The sequence below is a fragment of the Coffea arabica genome, chromosome 4e (genome assembly GCF_036785885.1).
Source record: "Coffea arabica cultivar ET-39 chromosome 4e, Coffea Arabica ET-39 HiFi, whole genome shotgun sequence".
Classification (NCBI taxonomy): domain Eukaryota; kingdom Viridiplantae; phylum Streptophyta; class Magnoliopsida; order Gentianales; family Rubiaceae; genus Coffea; species Coffea arabica.
Window position 1 is genome coordinate 4369890 of NC_092317.1, and position 20983 is coordinate 4390872.

Consider the following 20983-nt stretch of genomic DNA (forward strand, 5'->3'; position numbering starts at 1 on the left):
CAGTAAATTTATCTCGATGAGGGAGAACTAATTAATGATCCACTATTATATCGAATTTTAACAAACAAAATGAATAGTGAGAGAGTTGAGAAACTTATCAATAACCTAAAAAAAGAAAATCATCATTCCAGGTTGCTGACCTTATCAATAACTCTCTTCAATTCATCTCCGTTGTTAATCGTTTTTAGATGATAGGATGAATAATTGAACTTTTTTGGCTCTTTGCGCAGGTTCTTCTCCCCCAGCATTCATAAGTGGTAGTTTGAGTTTGTTTTCATATTAGTCGTGCAGTTCAGCAACGCGTACTTGGTTGTATTCTTTCGCCGAAAAAAGTTAATTACCAAAAAATGCATGCGTGGGCTAATTAACCACCGAGAATATTTGGCTGCTTCGATCGCGACGACATTTGGCTTCTAGCTTTGAGTTCATTTTGTCCGTCAACCAAAGCCGAATTCCATGACCTCAAGGAATTTCAAACACTTGACTAGACCTGGTAGATTTTCACATTTGTTCGTTTGTTCCAGAGTGTATATAAAGATTACTGGAGATGAAATGCTTTGCTGCAAGCTTACTCTTAGCATCTAAGTACTAGCACTGATTAAAGTAGTCAGGATATCGTGCGGAAATCTTTTCCGCAGAACTCAGCTTTCAGCCTGGCAAAGCCAAATATATATTATCTACGGATCTCGTTTTTCAAACTTCGGAAATGACAAAAGGGCATCCGAAAGTAGCCTTCCAGGTGAAGTTTCTTTATATCTATCTATCCTTGTATCTTGTTCTCCATAAACAAAGTTCATATATAGAGTAGTGAGTATTATTTATCTACAGTTGACTCTTCGAGTGTTGTTTTATACTTTTATATTAGTACCAAGAATGTAATGTTTGTGCCAACTGACATTATATATAGAGACATTAATGCGTTTTGGTTAGTATAATTTATGGGACTAGTGGAAGAGGGCCGACCTTTTTCGACTTCCTTCCTCTTAGCCTCTCTAATGCATGCTTAGTTTGCATGGAATCTTGAGTGTCTATATATTCACACAGTCATGCAGGCTATTCGAAGGAAGGCATTATAGCATGAAGACTTTTGCATCTTGGACAAATTAGACGAAATAAACTCTAGAACAAAGGGTCATTTTTCAAAGGGATAATTGCATAAACCTCCCCTGAGGTTTTTAACACTAGCACTCACCTCCCCTGTAACTTCTAAAATAGCACTGACCTCCCCTGTGAGGAAATTAGACCTATTGCTGACAATAAATTATATGAATTTACTTTTATAGCCTAATTAATTGCAGAAACTTAATGAACAAATTTTCACTTACTAAAGACAATTTTATCTTATTAGTGTGCACTTCTAATTACTTGTAACTAGGCTTATCTCATTTTCAGTAACTTTTAGTAATGTTTAAGTATGCTATTAATTATATATGATTAATGCTGACAACATAAGCAGTTGTGTTACTCTCACAAATAACTATTCACATTGCTAATAGAGAGTTTTAAGAGTGATGTGTATTTTTATAAGCTTTGCTGCAAGAATCTGGATATATGGCCGTTTAACTAGCCATTAGTATCCACCGCTGTTTCATGTATTGTTGTTAAACTTCATTCAATTGCACTTACACCCCTTGAATTTTACTAATTCTTAATAGCTTTTCATATATTGTCATTCTTTTGTTAATACAACTTGACAAGCGGCATGAAGGGCAAATTTGGTATAAATTTCTCATCTTACTCCTTAAAACAAATTTTTAATGGTAACTTTTCTTGCATGGACTGAATCTGCAACAAAATCTTTAAGATCAAAAGTGATCGGTGCTATTTTCTAAACCACAAGAGAGGTGAGTGCTAGTGTCAAAAACCTCAGGAGAGGTTTATGCAATTTTCCCTTTTTCAAATAGTTCAAGCAACAGGAATAATATGCAGTAGATATGTGCATATGGGTGTTTGGAGGGATAATCGATTATGAGGATGCTAAACCGTAGGCTAGGCTGAGAAACCTTCTCAACATGATGGAAAAAGGCACAGAAAAATAATTTGCTCTTGTAAAGTTTCGAAATTTTGAATTGCTCGTGGAAACTAGTTAACTTCTGCATGGTATAGATACAACTTGATGGTAGGCCAATACTATGACTATTATTGAGGTGCAAGCTCTTTTAAGATTGATCAGAGTCAAAGGCTGCCTAACTAGCATTCAAAACTGTTGGCCTTGTCTACATTTTGCATAATTAATATTCCTATGTAAAATGTGAGCTTGTGTTATGGGTAAAATTTGTTTGAGTTGCACTTAGTTTCTTTCTTTTTGCCTTTTCTTCCTATATAACGATTAGGAGTTATAAAATGGAATATAAATGGAGTTACAAATACGATTACAAGGTCAAAATGTGAAGTGGTACTCCAAAAACACTATGGAAAAGCTATGGTCGTGTATTTTTGCTCAATAAAACTATGTAAAATTAAGGCTCTAAACTAATACTGGGATATTTATATACTTCTTTATCACATAAGCTAATTAATCTTTTGTCCCCTTTAGGTATATGTCTCTCTTTTTTCAAGACGAGGTATCAACCACCATAACTGGATTTGATTCAGATGATACTTATTACCCTTAAATTTAAAATCAAGGCGCTTTTTTATAAATCAAAGTGCTTATTTGGGGAAGAAAACTATTACTTTATCTGCAGTCCAAGATACTTCAAGTTGTTGCCATTCAAAAAGCAAACGAATACACACCATACCAGTTTCTATGACTGGAAGGGCAACTTCAGCAAAACTGATTTTTTTTGCGCTGTTCGTTTATCAGCATTAACAGTTGAAATTTTGACAGTCAATAAAGTTCAATTGAATAATTGTATGTATGGCCTATTTTAATTTATCACCTAATCTAGTCCTTCAGAAATGCTATTAGCTAGGTTTAAATATATGATTAAGGCAACTAGATTAGAGTAGCAATAGCAATGAATAGATAGAGAGGAAAAAAATATTTATGACTAATTAGAAAAGCCGGACCAACCTAGGATGCCAATGCCAACATTATATGATGGTTTAAAATGAATCCAGAATTACATGCAATGAGAAAATCAGAAGTGAGCTAGCCGGCTACATCACATGGTTCAAAGATATAGGGTTTAAGAATTAGAAATATAGAAGATCCCATTTGACTGAACCCTTGGCTTAGAGTCCATGAATTTCAAAGCTCCATGTTTAGTCCTCCAAAATATTAGGTATTTAATTAATTCTGGTGTCCCTCTATCGGCCGGCTTTATGATCAAGCTTTTAAACCGTTCCATGGTTTCTGAAACAGCCTATGACGTTCATCATGAAGAATTGACATCATACCTCTTTTTTTTGGGTAATGTATTTTATTAGTGGAGATGAAATTCAGATCAAACATTGCCTTGATTAGACAAACCAGAAGCATATTAATTACCAACAATACAAACCCTTATCTCAATATTTAGATGTTTGTATTAAGAAAAGCTCTAGAAGATAATATGAATGACAGATACTTAAACTTATTATGCTAAAATATTGGCCATTATTTCACCTAAACGTGGTTTGATAGTAGAGATTTCTGAGTCTATAAAATGCTCTAGTCTTCAACAAGATTTTTTTTAATCTCTGGACAGAAGTCTTTAACAAGAATTATTAATACACTTCGGAAGATTGAAGTAAAAACCAAAACACACATTGTTGGGAACCTTTATCGAAAATAAACGGGAAACAACACGAAAACTCAAGTTTAAGTTCGAAAAGAAAACTTACAAGAAGCCATGAGTTAATTTATAATTCTCCCAACTTCAATTCTCCAAGTGAACTTAGAGAACATTCATTGAAGAATTGAAACTACCTTCTTGCATAAGTATTATTATGAAACTCTTCCCACATTTCCGAATTACCGGAACTTGAAGTCCTTCCAACGTTGTATGGAGATTGGAACTGAAGAAACTGCTGTTGCCCTTGTTCCTGAGATGATATGTTTGATGATGAACCTGATGAAGACTGTGAAGCAAGTGGCCCTCCAGGAAAGCTACTAGTACTACTTGAGATCACCTCATCATGCAAGTTATTTTGATCTCCACTCCTAAGCAGCTCAGCATACTGAAGAATATGAGGATACTCGTGAGGAGGAGGAAATGATCGATTAGAATGAGAATAAGAAACTTGCTGATCGGCTACAACTCGGGCGTCTTGGCGAGTTGTAAGATAACCATACTCAGTTTTCCCTTGAACTCTTTCAGGAAAATTGAGCTTTGCTTTGTTTCCTTTGAATCTTAGAGCTGCTTCATCATAAGCAAGAGCTGCAGCTTCGGCAGTTTCGAATGTGCCTAGCCAGACCCTTGCCGCCTTCTTGGGATCACGAATTTCAGCGGCCCATTTGCCCCATGGTCTTTGCCTCACTCCTCTATAGTGTCTTCTTCTCTGGTTCCCTTCGATAGTAATACAACAACATATGTGACCACAAAGTAAGTGTTGCATCCATATATATATTAGCTTTAACATCTTCTTGCACTAGAACTTCTTTTGGTTTTTTAGATAGTTGCACTAAAACTTGAATGATTCATAAGCGAGAAGAGGAATACAAAGAAGCAAAATCAAATTAAACATCCGCAAGAGATATAATCAGAAATATGAGTATGAATGTAAGGGAACTTAAAATCTGATATCTTATGCTGAAAGAAGTAAAATGAATTCCTCAAGAGCAAGGGTTTCAGCTAAAAATGATTTGTGTTTGAAAATACTAGAAAATAGATTGTGGTGAACAACATGAACTAGTGCAACTGTGCAACATCAGAATAGTGCGTCCCCCATCTCTATCATTTTCCTCAAAAAACTTTCCATATTTCTTCGAAGATGGCCTATTATCATATCCCCAATTGCCCGTAACATTCAACGACAAAAACGTGGTCGGGGACATAGGTAACAGGCACAGCATTATCTCCTAGCTCTTAATCAAATAACATATTCAAAGAAAAATCTTCTCATACCTTGTTCTTGTTGAGCTCGGTTTTCTATAGCTGGAGCTGACTGAGGATCAGCTAGAGCTGGATAATTTCCAACAACAGCCACAGAATTATTGTTATCAGTACTCCCGATAACCTGAGAAAGAGCAGACACCATGGCAGTCATGTCATGTTGGGATCGAGCTGAATAGAAAGGAAATAATTGATGTTGCTGTTGCTGTTGTTGCTCCTCTTTCTCCTCCGATTCACGGGATGAAAGAGGCCTCTTCCCATGTCTTCGATCCACCGTTTTAGACCTTTGTGAACCCTTCTTTCAGTTGTGCCTTAATTGAGTCAGACCATAAGCAGATTGAGATACAAGGCTTCTCGAGACTGAAGTCAATAGTTGAAAGGTTGCTAATGAATTGGTGCTATATGCGCAAATGAAGAAGGATAAAGGAGAAAGGGTCCGACAAGAAGCTTGAGAGAAAAGGAGTGGAAATTGTGGAATACTTTAAAATGGAAAAAAGTAACATCTCCTAGGGTTTACTAGAGGAAGCTAGAGTTTTGAATGAACACTGAAGTGTGAAAAGAATATAGATTTGCCTCAAATTCAATATTTGAAAAAAAAAAAAAAAAAAAGCTTTGGTTTTTATATGTATAAATTAATTGTTCTATTCAAACATTTTAAAATTTTATTTGACTAGTAATCTCCCTCAAAGAATTGTATACTCTCTATTTTCCTAAAAGATTTACTATTAATCATTTTTATTCAAGGTGATCGTATTCACGTACGTACTCCCTTTAGCGCCCTGCGGACCGCGTGTACACTTGTCATTTGGCCTTAATAAAACATTCAAACGGTGTGCAAGAAGATAAAACAAAGGAGGTGTGCCAGCATCATTTTATATACTTCGATATATGCAAATTCAGCCAAAAAAAAAAAAAAGAGAGATAAGGAAAGTTAAGCTTTTGCATCAATGCTTTAATTAACGAATATAGCCTCTCAAGCAATGAAAGCTTGGAGGGGTGGGATTTTTTTATTTTTTTATTTTTTTTGTACTTATTACATGAAAAATTGACCCAAAAATTTTGAGGAAGGAATGCAAATTAAACAAAGGACATTGCACAACATTTAGTTAGTATTTCGCACATAAAAAAATTCATTGAATCGTTCTTCCGTTACATCTCTTGCTTTGTCCGATTAAGGCGTCTCTCTTTCAAAATATAACAGCAAGTCCAATGTGAATTTTCAACGTTTTGAACAGATTTAAGCATTTCTCAGTTTGTGTGTGTTAATTAACTGTTTCTTCCGGCACTGACCAAAAGATTTGTCAAAAGCGGGAAGTAAGCATAATTGACCGAGAAGAAGGAACAAGAAAATAAAGAAATGCGCCTCAAGTAAATCCAAATTTAATATTGGTTCAATATTATTTTTTATTTATTTAAGACGAATAATCTGTTAGGTGGCATCCGTCTTAGACAAGCTATTAATATATATCAGCATATCTATAAGTTTGTATTTTATTGCGACAAATAAATAGATGACATTTGTTGTGATTTTCTTATTGTTTCTTCGCTTACATTAAAAAGCAGGTTCAACACACACACACACACATATATATATATATATATACAAAAGGACATTTTGTTGTACCACCTGATTGATTAAGTGGTGTCTAAGCGGTCTGAATTACTTGCAGGCTTCATTCATCTATAGAATTAATTATTCGATAAATAAATAAATAAATGTGCTCAATTACATACTGCCTATTTGAATTGTGGCAACAAGCGAAGTAAACGATCTCAGCACATGCGACAGATTGATTGATGAGTTGCAAAAGTCATCAATTTCATGTGGATGGGTCAGATTTATTGATATATCAGAGTGCTTTCCAGTATATAGACACATGAGATTGTCGTATTATTATGAGGATGAGAAAAATACCCATATCGTCTTGTAATTTATATATAAATAAACAACTCTCTTAAACAAGAATGTCAATTTACCCTATTGATTACTTTGACCACTTGCTCAAGGACAGCCAATCTTCAAGGGGGCAAAAACAAAAACAAAGAAAAGAAATGGTAATAAAAGATTAGCTAGCCAAAAAGAAAAAAAGGGTTGCGTGTAATAAGCATAGACCATTTTCATTTAAGCAAAAGCAAAAGAAATTCCACTGTCGTAACCATGTACAAAATAGTACTAGAAAGAATCGTCCAGAACTTGAAGCGGCTAAAAGTTCAGAAGTGCCTAATCTATGAGGCAATCTTTTGGTATCGATGTTCATTTTAATTTTCATCTTGGCCTTTTTTTTTTTTTTTTTTTTAATGAGCAAATAATCCTAGCTGACAAAAATGAAATGGGCTAGTGACGGCAGACAGCTGCTTGCAAGTTGCAACAATGGGTGTACGACGTAAAAGTTGAAAACTGAAAAAGGCACACGTGAACGGGGTAATTTTTCCGCAAACTGGTTTGAGCAAGAAACTTCGAGATTTCTGATTCTGTTTTGTTGGCGTTTACCGTCTTATTGTTATAATAATACTCGCTTCATATGTCTGAAATTTTGCTCGAGAGGGTCCAGAACTCGTGCACATCTTCCAGTTGCTTTCTTCATAGCAAAAGCAAATACCGGATAGGTAGAGCCCCCAAACTCAAGATAAATGCATTACCTGATCACTACGAACACCAGAGTACAGAACTCCAGTATTTGGTTGAATTAAAGAGATAGTACGTACTAATTACGGACTCAAAGCGTAGCAAATGGCTACGAACCTAGCGAATTGAATTTCCTACCTGCGAACACACATAATACAAGGAAAGAGGTGCAGAGTTAAATCTCTCAACACGATTCCATTGCTTAAGTCAGACTATTAGGAGTTCTGGACGAGCCAGAGAGCCGACAAAAAAGATGTTTACCTCTGGAGGTTTTTGGGGTGGGGACGGGGCTCGAATTAAGTATTGAAAAATCTGTGGCTTCAAATTCGTGAGAAGAAAAAGTCGTACTGGTATGATTAGGGACGGACTGGACTCCTGGTGAAAAATTATTCGGAGGCATATAGACTTTCAAGCTTTTGGAATTCAATTTGCCCAATCCTCTAAGCCCTTGACCAGATTGTGTGGACTTTGGAGTTCTTAATGGCACCCCAAGTGTCCGTTGAGAGGGACAGGAGGCTTCCCCATCAGGACCATCACTTCGATATATGTATGTATTTCGATTTCTCAACAAGCAAAGCCTAAACCTCCCATAAGATCACAAAGAGAACCGAACAAAATGACAGAGCATAATTACCTCTCACAAAGCCGAAAATAGAATAGCTGGAACAGTTTTCCCTTCTCTTACGTCCACCCCATAGTCTAAATCCTAGCTTCAAGGCAGGAAAAAAAAATCTAATCTACTGATTGCATAGAAATTATTGACGTTTTCTGTGCTTCTTGGCTTCCAGCATTATGGGAGGGAAGGTGACTCTGGTGTCTGGTCAACCAACAAACAGAACTCAGACAGTCAATAATGCGGCAGCACCGCCAGAAAGACTTTTTTGGTTCATCTGATGTGACGGAGGAGCGGCAAATGCAAGGCAGACGCTCCAATGCTTGAAGTCGTAGATCTCCCCCGTCGCATTCCATTTTGCTTCAGCATAATCTGCTTTCCTATACAATCTTTGGTGCGTTGATGTTGCTGGTGTAGTCTTATTCCACCCACAGCCAGGAAGATCTCCTCTTGGTCTCCAATTACAAGGTGAAGGTACCTAACGAGCCAATAAAATACAATACACCCTAGCACCAATTTTCTCGTCGACCCATTCAAAGCCTGGAAAATCTATCTAAACCTGTACGACCTCGTGGTTGTGCAATGTCTTAGACACATCTGATCATGAACACAAATTATCTGCAGCACACAGTTGGTTGCGCATATCCCGACAAGACTGAAATTGTAGAAGCCCTTATATGAAATGAATGTCCCTTGCTTTGCTTATGAAACAACCATTGGTTAAACCCAAAAAAAAAAAAAAAAAATTGTTATAAACAGAATACAAAAGCACATTTGCATTGGAAGATGAAACTAGGGTTCAAAAAGGAAAATTTAATTGACACGGTAATTGAAGAGAATCCATTTGTATGTACAATTGTTGGTATATTCAGCTAATGGGGTATAAATTTCTAGATCTCACGTACGTCAAAAATTGGGAAGGTAATTCTGCTAAAAGTGATTGAACAACAGAGATCTCTCCACCTGCAAGTCAATGCGACATTATCAAAAATCACATGAAACTGGAAAAAGAAATTCCAGAAAAAGGTAATCAATCAGGTAGAAATATGGGTAACTATGACAAAAAAAAAAAAAAGGGAAAAAAATATTTTCCTTTCTCCTTTTTCAAGATTCAATTCATGCTCTCCGTATGGGAGCTAGGAGAGAGAGCGGAAGCTGCTACAATGACTTACTCTGTACATCACGAAATGGAACAAACTGAACAATATCTCGCGATGCAACTCGGCCTGTTGAACTTTCAAGTCTTTCCTTATCTGCATCCAAAATCTAACAAAAACCAGGCCATTAAAGGAACTGAAAGGTGATGATTCAATAAGCTGCTGCTGCTCATGGAACCTTTTTTTTTTTTTTTTTTTTTGAAAAATGCTCATGGAACTACTTTGGATAACAGACACCTAACCCAAAAATAAATTAGTAAATAAATAAATTGGCACACCTCCATTTCCTTAAAGTCTGCTCCTCCAACCCCAACAATAAGGACGGATAAAGGTAGATCTGATGCCTTAACAAAAGCATCTATAGTTTCTTGGAGATCTGTAATTACTCCATCCTGAAAAGGGTATACCATTGCAAATTAAGAAATCTACAGAAGCGGTCTAACATAAAATTACACGAGTTGGCATAAACAAACCGAAGTCATATATAGGTCCGGAAATAAAATCCTTCAAAGAGTAAAGTCCAGAAAGGGTACTAAATGAGGGATGTAACATTAGGAAAGTTTAGCCCACAGAAAACCCAACCATATATCCATATATACGGGAATGATAGACACCACATTGTGATATATAAATGATTATTAGCTAAATTGAATTACCTTTTTCCTGATATTTATTTTTACTTGGCTAGGAATATGAGCATCATCTGTCACTTACCGTGATAATTAACAAAACAAAGTACTTCCTTCGATCGCTTGTCACGGCTTGGCTAGCAATATGTGCAGCAGCGGTAATGACTGGTCCAAATAAAGTTGGTCCAGCAAGCGAAACATTATAAAGGGCACTTATGTATGCCGCCAGAATTCCTTGAATTCCTTCAACCTATATCAAGGAAAATCAATGCTAAATCCAAACGGATAAGGTAAATGTATATAAGACATTTAAGAAGCTGAAAACTTCTGTACACTGCAGCAATTGTCGCTGCAGCAGAATTACCTCACAATAGTTACTGCTTCCATTTAAGTTAAAGCAATGAGAGACTGGGCCATCAATTGGTCGGGCTCCAAAACCCCAAGCAGGAAAGCGCTTGTCTGAATCATAGAATTGCAATACTTCTCCTACCTCTAAGATTGCCTGAAATTGATTATCACTAGCCAGGTATGTTATACATTCAGATTCCATGATTTTTACCAGAGTTCTGTAAACACTAACAAGTTTCTCACTTTCTGGTACGCATTTGGCCGTCCAGAAGGGTCAATATAATGCAGAGAATCAGGCAGGCGAGGATTTCCATTTGAAGCTGAAACATGAAAACTAGGAATTAGGTATGTATTTAAACATCTGAATGTCCATCCATATATGCCAACCAAGCCAAACAGATCACAAGATTAAAAGCAAAATTTGGTAAGTGAAGTATGTGAATTTTAGTCATCCAAAACTACTGGTGTTAACAGTAATTGATTTAAGCAACCTTGCTATCTTTCTTTTCCCTTTATAACTTACTATATGATAATAGATTTTGGATGGAAATGACATAAATTAGCATTTAGGCATTCAGCACACAACCTAGTCCCATCTGGATAAAGTATAATTAGGTGGAACAGACTGAATACCCATATCATTGAAGTGCCTCGACATCCTGATTGGTTTTACAATAGAAATGTAAAGATAATATTGACAACTAGCAACAACAAAAAGAAATTTTAAAAACATGATTTGACAAAGTCAACTGAATAAGCAAAACATCCTTCAACAATTAACACATTCACAACAGCTCCCATGGAAATGAAACAGAGACCAATATTGGGTGCATCCAAACTGAAGACAAGCACAATTTCTCCAGCCTGGGGCCAAGTTCCATATAAGGCACCTAGCTTCTTCTTCTTTAATACACTATAAGAATGCTTAGAAAAACTTTACTTCAACACATTCAAGTTATAATTTGTGCTGCTCAACACGTGGGAGTTTGACAGCACACTCTGAACCCTCCGCAAAAGAAAATAGAAAAGAAGACAAAAATCGGGTTTGCATCCAAACTAAAGAAAAGCCTAATTGGCCTACAGCCTTGGGACTAGCTATATCAAAGGGCACCTGGCTTCCTCATACTTAATGCATAATAAGAAATGCTAAAATCAACTTTCTTCAACAGACCCTCAGTTATCTAATTTTTGTTGCTTAGGCATCATTAATTTTCACTTTCTTGAATATTCACTCTTCCATTATTTGCAAGATAGCTGATGATTTACATTGTAGCTAAGACCAATAAAAGTAATGCCAGGAGGCAAATGAGAAAGTTGCATGAGAGGAAGGCAAATAACTGTACCAGTGAAATCAATCGCAACCATGAAGTTCAGTTCATAACCACCAGCTAAGTAATCAAGGAATGTATGCTGGATTTTCTCAGAAAACTTGTCAACAAACAGTTGGCTCTTTAGGACCTGGTTATGATTATCACGGTGATTAAAACAACTACTGTAACTTGGGGACAAAACTCATGGATCAATAATTCTAACCTTGTTGGGATGACTTTGGCCGAATGCAGCAGGCATGAACAAATTTGATCCTGTCCCGGCAGAATGCAAATTCTCCAATTCTGCTAAAGATTTCTGAACTTTACTGAATGACAAGGATTAATCAAGCAAAATCAATTGATATTCTATAAAGACCACATAAAAGATTCCAACAGAAGAAAGCGCCCACTTACCCCAGTAAATCATGTTTCCCGTTACCATTGAAGTTGAAGCACTCTATAATCAATGGGCTGTCCTGCATTAGATGAAAATTCAGCGAATAGATGCATGCAGAAGAAAGTAAAATTTCACCAATACTAGATTAATGGCACACCTCAGCTAGTCCACTGAGTCTCAATCATCAATAGACTAGAAAGGACAAACTCACTGGCTGTAATTGTTTGATAGGCTAGAGAGGTGTATATGCTGTCTATCAAAGTTTTGGTATTAAATGTAAACAATCACGTTTAAAAATATACTATAACTCACTTCATAGAATTTTTTTAACTAATTTAAAAGTTAAAGCATATAAGTGTCCCCTAAAAAATAGATGATATATCATATATTTGTGCAAATTAAAGATGTTTTATATCCCTGATATACATAGACTAGAAGCAAGGGGAAAATGTGAAGTTAATTAGAAATTCGAAGTCAGCTTATAAGAATAATAGGGTAACGACAGTAATGTTTTTCTACTTTTAATCTTAAGGAAGATATTAAGCACAGCAAAACCAGGACAAAATAAGGAAATACAAAAGTGAGATTACAGCAAAAGTCTAGTCATGCTTTCTCATACAGTAGACATCTCCACAGAGAATATGACCAAAGCCTGCTATCCATGAGGTTGGATAAAATGTTTCATTGAATTTTTCTTATCATTTTGTTCCATTTGAAGAAGATTAAATGAGTGGTGAAAAGAAAATCTCCTCTAGCCACCACAGATTCCAGCCCCTTGATGAAACAATATGTTGTACCTTGCTTCCAGCTTGCTGAATACTTAGAAAAACTGGCTTCCATCTCGGACTATGATCATTTTTCAAAACTTCAGTTTTGCAGATCGGAACAGCTACTCCACTCTCTGTAACTTTTGATATGATAAGGAAAGGATCCTGCAAGTCATCACATTAAACAGATTCACCATGTCACCATGATATACTCCAAAAGGGAACAGAGAGAAAGGTTCTCAGACTTCATACACTTTTTGAAAATAAATCCTTAGATTCCAAGTCTGAACATCTCAGAACCAATTCAGTTGTAGTCTTTGATGCAAAACTCTCTTCAGCAAAAAGAGTGATTTGACCAAGCTTTTTGGGAATAGCAGAACCAGAAGATCCTGGTTTATTTACAAGGTCTAAGGTCAATGACTTGTTTGATCTTGTGATAATCTACAATAACACAAAAAGATATTGTGTCAAAAATCTTCCATTGCAAATATCAGAAAGAAGGTTAAATAAAGGTCATTGTACTTAATTGGCCATGATGAGCCATCTAGAGCTACACTTGGCTCATGGAAAATAAAGAAGGCAATTTCGACTTCGACTTCATAAAAGATCAGATTGCAAGAAATCTACAGGAAACATTCATGGTTTTCTAGTTACCAGTAGAATAGATAGTTGAAAGACTGAACAAATGATTAAACAAGTTTCAATTCAGACATGAAATCTACAGATCACATGACTAACAGATGGCACCCCTAGTTACAATGCACATGAACCTGATTCACACTTAATACTGTATTTACAAATTAGCATATTAAAGTAAAAAAGTGATTGTTAAGAAGGGTGAGCAATCTACACCTCAGATAAGGTGCAATTAGCCTCGCCCAGGAACTGCTGCTCCTCCAACCTAAGCATCTGCACAGGACAAATAGTACTTACAGGTAGTGTTCATAGTATCATTGTCGTTATAGACGACATTGACTTAAATGAGCAACATATATCCCCAGCACTCATATTCTCTGGAAGCAGTTCAACAGCAACAATCAAAGATATTGTCCTAAAACCAACACAGGGTGAGGCTCAAAATTGGTTGAACAACAGACAAGAAAGAAGCGAAGCTACTCATTATTTATCTGATAATATAAGAATCTCTTCAAAAGCCAGTGATGAAGTAGACAATTCATAATAAGACCTGAATACCCCAGCTGTAATTAAATGAGGTTATAAGAGATTCATCTCAGAAAAATACATTCCCAAAGTTGTAGCTTCAGGGGAGAAGGATGGGTTGGTGGTATGGTGGGAGAGAGTGTAAGTGAGAGGTCCCAGGTTTGAGATCTCCCACTTACACCGAAAAAAGAAAAAAAAAAGTTGTAGCATAAGAGTTTTACTTAACCTAAGGATTTCAACATTCCTATAGGTTGCAGTTGAGATTTAGGCGTTTCAGAATTTATCCTCCCAATCCAAATGACTCATGTAAACATTCTGTATCAAAGTCAAGCAGTAGCTTTAGTTATCTGATACATTAGCATATTTCTTTACAAGTTTCAAAGCATAAATTCAACATCAGAACAAGAGAAAATTATTTTTGATACAGTTTAACAACTTATAGCAACAAAGGAAAAAAAATAGCAACAAAGAAGAAAAACATTCAGCAAAGCAAGCCGGTAAGTTCCTTTTCTTCAAGCATGAAGTGATGGAATGCTAAAAAAAAGAAGCCACAACTTGACCTGAGCCTTATCGAGCAAAATCTCCAGGAGCAATGGATATGATGTTTCATATTCCACACTTGCTAAAAGCTTTCAAATTCACATTTCCATACATCTGTATGGGATCAGGCCTTGTTCAAGCTTCAAAAACTATTACTAATTGATGGCAAATTAATAAATGTAAACTTTAATGATTTTACACCTTACCTAGAATACCTATTTCTTTCCGTTCACCTTTTTAGTGGGCTAGAGCACAACATATGATCTAAATCATATTTGTGTTTTGCCAGTAAAAGATTTATGAAACGTGCTATGCAACTCAGATGATTCATAACACAAGCTTTATAGTCGCGGTCTACAAGATTCAACAATCTAGCATTTCCTCAACAATCTAGATGCTTCAGGTAAATTTCCCAAATTGAGAAGCAAATTAATTGGTTGCTGTACCTCAACTTAAATTATTTTTCTTTGTTATATTTACAAAACAACTGTTCATAATGGGTATGCAAACATGAAATCAACAACTGTTCAACAAGTCGCATGCCATGCTATAGAACAGATAAACCTCTAAGGATTCAATTGTTGGAAGAAAATTTTACAGGAGCAGCATGACATACCTTTACATCTATATTGTGAAACTGTGTATCGACATCATACACATGAAACCTGTGATGAAGATTACAATCAATGTACACGTAGTAGTGAAAATAGTACTTGCATGACATAAATCCATGATCAAAGAGTCATACTCACACTAAATGCTGCACTATCTCAAACTGGTAGGTAATATTGAACTTTTTAATCCACTTGGGACTCAAAGAGTTCAAAAGAACTTCAGTACGACCGAATTCTTGAAGCGAACCATCTTTCTTTTTGGTATAAATAACTGCCATAGGATCACTCTGGAAAAAACAAGGTCTGTAAGTGCTAACCTAAGATAAATAATGGTAATCCTGAATCCAGCAACTGTGCTTGTGAATAAAGGATTTATTTCAGTGGTATATGGAGAACAGCAGATCTGAGAGAATAAGTTGACAGCACAAGAGTGTGGGGTTTCAGACTCTCTCTCAAATTGGTATAAAACGTAATTTGACACTATTGTTGAGTGCAATTCATAAGAATCATTGAGAAGTAGTACTTCTTCATATTAGATAGCACAAACAAAAGAAGAATAATTTAAGTTAATATGCAACTTAACCGACTATTTACAAATGAGAGTTGGCTATGCTTGTCAATCATCCAAGCTGGCTAAGCAAAACAAGACCAAACCAAGTGGAAAAGCATCAGATGTTTCCTTATTATATCCATTATAGAAACAAACATACCATAAATACATGCAGACTAAACTTCTCATTGCGAATTGAGATCATATTAGTAGATGGGTGGAAAAGGGTGCAAGGTGCAATTGCAAGGGATTTAAGTGCAATCTTGCATCTTTCAGTCTCCAATTCTGCTACTGACAACTTAAACAAGGACAGAAAGCTAGCAAATGCATCAACCTCAGTAATTACAAGGAAGGTAAACATTACATGTGGCACATTTAATTTGATAAAGTGTACAGGAACGCCATTATCGTTTGATGTCAACAACCATAGATGGCAAATTGCCTGATCTAGGGATTTATATAGTTTCCTGATATCAACTGCATGGCAGAACAAGAATTACAAAATGCAAGGATACAGGTAGCTTCAGATATTTGACAGTCTTCTCGAAAACAGTGCTCATCAAAAATCTAATCCTGAGAGAGAGAGAGAGAGAGAGAGAGAGAGTCTGTGTTTGCCTTAGTTCAGTTTCTCCAACATCTAGATGTCAACACAGGCCACATTATATCCACTTCCCTTATGCTTATTGATATGCCTCGGTTTTCAGTTTAGTCAAACTCAATCGCAATATTATTTATCAAGTCATTATAAGACAGACAATTGTTCCCTTATCCTAACACACCACAAAGAAAATACAGCATCCAAATAGAAGCTGGAAAGTTCCTCTCTACTCTGATTAAATAGTTGAGCGTCCTCAAGTATCTTAAAGTGTCATATAACATTATATCTACAAAATTTCTAGGCCAGGAAGCATCAATGTTGCATATTAAATTTACATAGATCCACTTCTGCTAGCAGATACTGCAGTAGAGGCTACACAAAGCTCATCATGAAAAGTGATCAATTAAAAGGAATATTTTATGTCATATTGCATGGCCAACCTCCCTTTACTCATCCTATAACCACATCCTAAGATACGCAATACATTGGATATCATAGACAATTTTTAAATAATTTTTAGTGCTATAAACATTCATTTTTGCGCTTCATTGTGAAGAAACATTAACAAATGATTTCAAAAATTGTAAAGGTACAAAATGGAGCTCCTAAACCTGTGAGACATTGAGAAATATTAAGCAAATGCATATCAGCATTTTTTTTGTATGGTAGACCCAACATAAATTCGTTGATAATCATGAAACGTCAGGAAATGATCAACAAACCTTGGATAGAATATCCCGATCACGCAACTTTGCAGCAGAGAGAGACAACTACACAAATTTGGAAACAAGAACTCAGTGTGAGATACCTTTAACATATTACAGCTAAAAGTACGACTAGGATAGAAAATTGATTGTTGATGTTTACAAAGATTGCTGAGCTTTAATTTACCAGTAAGTTTGTTAAATGAAAAGATTAATAATAAGCAGAATTAGTAAGACTGACAAAAAATTCATCATATTTAACTTCCATGTAAAAAGTTTAATTTGGACTCAACTAGTGGAACCACTACTCTACTCGGTAATATAGCAGCAACATGGTTCACATCGAACAAAAAGTTAGTCTTTTTAGCAGCAAGAGATTTTTGCCATCAACCGCATTTAGACTGAAACGAACTCATACACATAAGCTCGTACAAGTTTACTGCTCTCCAAAAAGGGGGAAACCTGCTTTACGCAATAGATAGAGCATGAAGCCAACACTCTACCTGACCTAATTTGACCAACTTGCAAATTATCACAAAAAGCTAAACCGCAGAGAATTAGAGGAGAATTAGATACCCATTCATTCTGCTTGGGCATACCTTTATGTAATGTATATGCACAACACAACTTAGGAATTACCTTGTTAATGACTGGAGAATCAGTCATCTCACATGATGGACTCACAAAAGGGAAGGGCTATAGCAGACAAATCATGCTTCAGGCCATATCAGTTATCATCAGTTGAGGCCACCATTTCAAATTAAGAAGTGAAGTTCAATAAGATTGCAACTAACAAGGCTTTCCATTTAGTGCATTGTATTCTAATCTGTGGCATTTGCATTTAGTTTTCGATACATGAATCATAATATTGTTGTCAATACGGTAAACCATTCCCATACAGACTACCATTAATTTGTTTCCCGTCACTATTAGATATTCCAAATACAGCAGAATATACATAGCAAAAAACAATTCAAAACTGACACTTTTTGAAAGAAGCTTCATTTTCGCCTATGATCCAAATATAGCAATCTTTCACCTTAATTTGATGACATTTCATGTCAAGCAACATCTCTCTCAATGCTTAAGCAAGTAAGGAACGCCTAAACTCCAAAAATTTACTAAAATATCACATATTCTCATCTTAACTCTTCAACCAAAAAATATTAAAATAAATTACACAGATTATAACTATCAATTGAACTGTACTTCGAAGCATCTCCATTGCTCATTCCTCTTATCTCAGCTCATTTCACATGCAGATACATAAAAGAGAGGCGAGGGGAAAAAAAATCGCATGCATTTATATTGATTTTACTCTGGATTAAGTTAAAAGGAAACCTCGATCTGAGAGTAAAGTCCTTTGTAGCCGCGAGAGTTAAGAAAAGCATCAACGGCATCGTTGGGAGCGTTGGAAGAATTAGCTTGAAATGAAGCAGTGCCGCCGACCGCCGACTGTCCGCCGGCAACGTCGGAGCAGCAATTCCCCATCTCCGTCCCCGCAGCAGCCGCCTCTTTTTTTCAGTCCAATAATATTTTTCAACGGTTGTCTGCTTAGTCAGCTCTACTCAGCTATCCAGGAAGAATACTGGAAATAGTCATTGAAAAAGTAGCCAGGACTCAGGTACATATACATGGGGAGGGGAAATTAGATGGAAAAAAATACATGTAAAATAAAATAAAATGATTAATGCATGAAGATTTTCTTTCAAGTAAAATAAAAAAAAGGCTGTGGGCGTTACAGAAACAAAAGATGGATAGGGTGGCCCACAAATGTTGTATTGTTGTCCGACTAAAGCTAATTCCGCGTTAAAAAAACAAGAAAGGAACGTTGCATTTCAGTGTTTAAAAATTAATATTGGGGCAATTTAATTTTGTTGAATAATTACCTGGATTAAGTTCCCGTGGGGACATTTTTGGTTGGGGTGTTCAAGTTTGGTTCTTTCTTTTCAATTGGCTAATGAATATTGTGTTTGGACTAAAATACCCTTCTGTCCAATTTCTTGAGTTCTTGGTAAACTGTTATGGAGTCGACTTGTGCATTACTTGAACGCTACTCGAATAAAAATGCTTGAATTCGAACTCGTCCAGTTCTTTAAAGTTTAGTTCAATCTCAAACTTGAATTTATTTTATCTTACTTGAACTCGAGTTCAAAGCCGACCAAATAAATTCAATCGAATTTTCAAATTTGATTTTTAATAAATTTTATAATAAATAATTAAAAATTATATTATAAACACACAACTAGAATAAAAATCGAATTTTGATTTTTTCCATTCAAACTCGAGTGGAGTGTTTGACTGGACAACTCATGAACTCGAGTCAAATAGGCTAATTAATTTGTACCCCTGGTTCTTGGTGGTGGAAGTTTTGGCCATCAAACTTGGTTTAGGTCAGCTGAATCTCGGACCACTACAAAAGTGTCCAGTGGAGTGGTCAGCATGTTTTCTAAAGTCGACTGACAAAATTGTTTTGTTTTCTACTGCAGATCCTATTACAACTGAACCTCCTTCAAGGTAAAGATTGCACTTAATTGTGTTCTTTTCGTTTACGTGACCTAACCAATGAACGTCACGAGAAAAACGAACAGACTATCCTAATCGCATTTCAAAATTGGGGAAATTAAGAAAATGAGAATAGAAAAATTAAAAATTCATAAGATGAGTGTAACTTTCAATAAATTTTCGAAAAGGTGTGAGTTACTATTCACCGATTAATATAGATAATAAATTTATTGTTAAATGACTAAATTATCTTTGTAACAAAGCGCACTTTATTGAATTGTAACGTCCACCTTAATAACTAAGGATGTGCATTTTTGTAAATATATATATATACATGTCTGAATGTCCACATTTAAATCGAGATATGTATATTCACATGTGCATGTATGCCACACATACAAATCCTAATACGTGCAATCAGGATAATTCTCACATATTTTTCAAAATAAATTTATAGTTTACGATCAACAACCTATACTCCACTTACAATTATCTCAAAATTTAATTTACACCCAACTTAGAATTCTAATTTTTCCAATTGTCTTCTTCCAAATTTTCCCTTCAAATTTTATTTTACTACTAACCAATTGTCTTTTTCCAAAGGAAACAAAGAATGAATATATAGCTTGTCTATAAGAATACAAATACAAAGAATCTGAGGTCCGATGCAAACAATCAGTCAAACTTAAACCCTTGATATTAATCCATGGATCGATTTTAAATGTTATTGTAACAATAGTTTCAGGACATTCTTTCCAAATATTATCCAAAGACAGTTTAAAGAAACTTGGGTAAAATATTATCTCAAGTAATAAGTTATACGCCAATAAAAGTTAAAAGCATCGGTAAAATAAAGTCTGATCATATTTGCAGCATATTAATTATAAAATATACACAAATGTGACATAATAATGAATAGAATATATACAAAAATATATTGTCCACAACTAATCTTTGCTGGACTTTTCAAAAGAAAACGATAATATGTTAGTTGCACAAAGATAAAATAATTTTTCACCACTCTGAAAACTTGCAAAAGCACACGTATCTTTCTTTCTTTTTTTTTTTTTTGGGTCAGCCATGAGTGTTGCCTGCTTTTGGGAAACACAAAATTAGATAGCCTCCGTCTCTTTGCCTAGTCTTTTCTCAGGCTATTTTGGCCCTTTGAGAAAATCAACCTAATGTTGACATTGGCTGACCACAGAACATTGGTAATTTTCATATACTGATTGTTAATGCGAATAAAATGTATAACATAAACTTCCAAGCAAAATTTGGAGGAAAATTGTTTACTCCATCCGTTCAAACTTTTTTTTTTTTTTTTTGATAAAACACAGCAAAATTTTATTAATAGTATTACATTAATGGCAGAAATACACGCCCGCTCACACACATATATATATATATATAAAGAACATCAATTAGAACATTATAGCTCCAAAAACATTTGTGTCATTGCACTCCCTCTCTTCAAACTAGTTGCAG

At 35.5% G+C, this 20983-nt stretch overlaps 2 protein-coding genes and 2 long non-coding RNA genes across 5 annotated transcripts; 2 read left to right on the top strand and 2 right to left on the bottom strand.

The window, feature by feature from the left end:
• The first annotated feature begins 228 nt into the window (after positions 1 to 228).
• LOC140005933 (uncharacterized) lies at positions 229 to 2852 on the top strand. Its single transcript, XR_011813468.1, has 2 exons — positions 229 to 739; positions 2537 to 2852. It is a non-coding gene; the product is annotated as an uncharacterized lncRNA (long non-coding RNA).
• An 823-nt stretch (positions 2853 to 3675) lies between these two features.
• On the bottom strand, positions 3676 to 5531 carry LOC140005932 (ethylene-responsive transcription factor ERF114-like). The gene is made up of 2 exons (XM_072047271.1): positions 4992 to 5531; positions 3676 to 4433 (listed from the first exon to the last, which is right to left on the bottom strand). The coding sequence occupies exons 1-2, from the start codon at positions 5131 to 5133 to the stop codon at positions 3850 to 3852; spliced, it is 726 nt and encodes a 241-aa protein (XP_071903372.1). The 5' UTR covers positions 5134 to 5531; the 3' UTR covers positions 3676 to 3849.
• Positions 5532 to 7533: 2002 nt separating this feature from the next.
• Positions 7534 to 8901, top strand: LOC140005934 (uncharacterized). The gene is made up of 2 exons (XR_011813469.1): positions 7534 to 8152; positions 8394 to 8901. It is a non-coding gene; the product is annotated as an uncharacterized lncRNA (long non-coding RNA).
• Positions 8902 to 9011: 110 nt separating this feature from the next.
• LOC113742481 (protein BONZAI 1-like) lies at positions 9012 to 18648 on the bottom strand. 2 transcript variants are annotated; one of them, XM_072047272.1, is made up of 16 exons: positions 18335 to 18643; positions 17012 to 17059; positions 15280 to 15428; positions 15144 to 15192; positions 13679 to 13735; positions 13079 to 13267; positions 12857 to 12991; positions 12077 to 12138; positions 11886 to 11988; positions 11696 to 11810; positions 10596 to 10672; positions 10369 to 10506; positions 10090 to 10254; positions 9654 to 9767; positions 9391 to 9484; positions 9012 to 9181 (listed from the first exon to the last, which is right to left on the bottom strand). In XM_072047272.1, the coding sequence occupies exons 1-16, from the start codon at positions 18482 to 18484 to the stop codon at positions 9087 to 9089; spliced, it is 1740 nt and encodes a 579-aa protein (XP_071903373.1). In that variant the 5' UTR covers positions 18485 to 18643; the 3' UTR covers positions 9012 to 9086. The 2 variants fall into 2 exon arrangements, with proteins under 2 accessions (XP_071903373.1, XP_071903374.1); XM_072047273.1 differs by lacking the exon at positions 11696 to 11810 and having other exon boundaries at positions 11886 to 11965; positions 18335 to 18648.
• Between the last annotated feature and the right edge of the window lie 2335 nt (positions 18649 to 20983).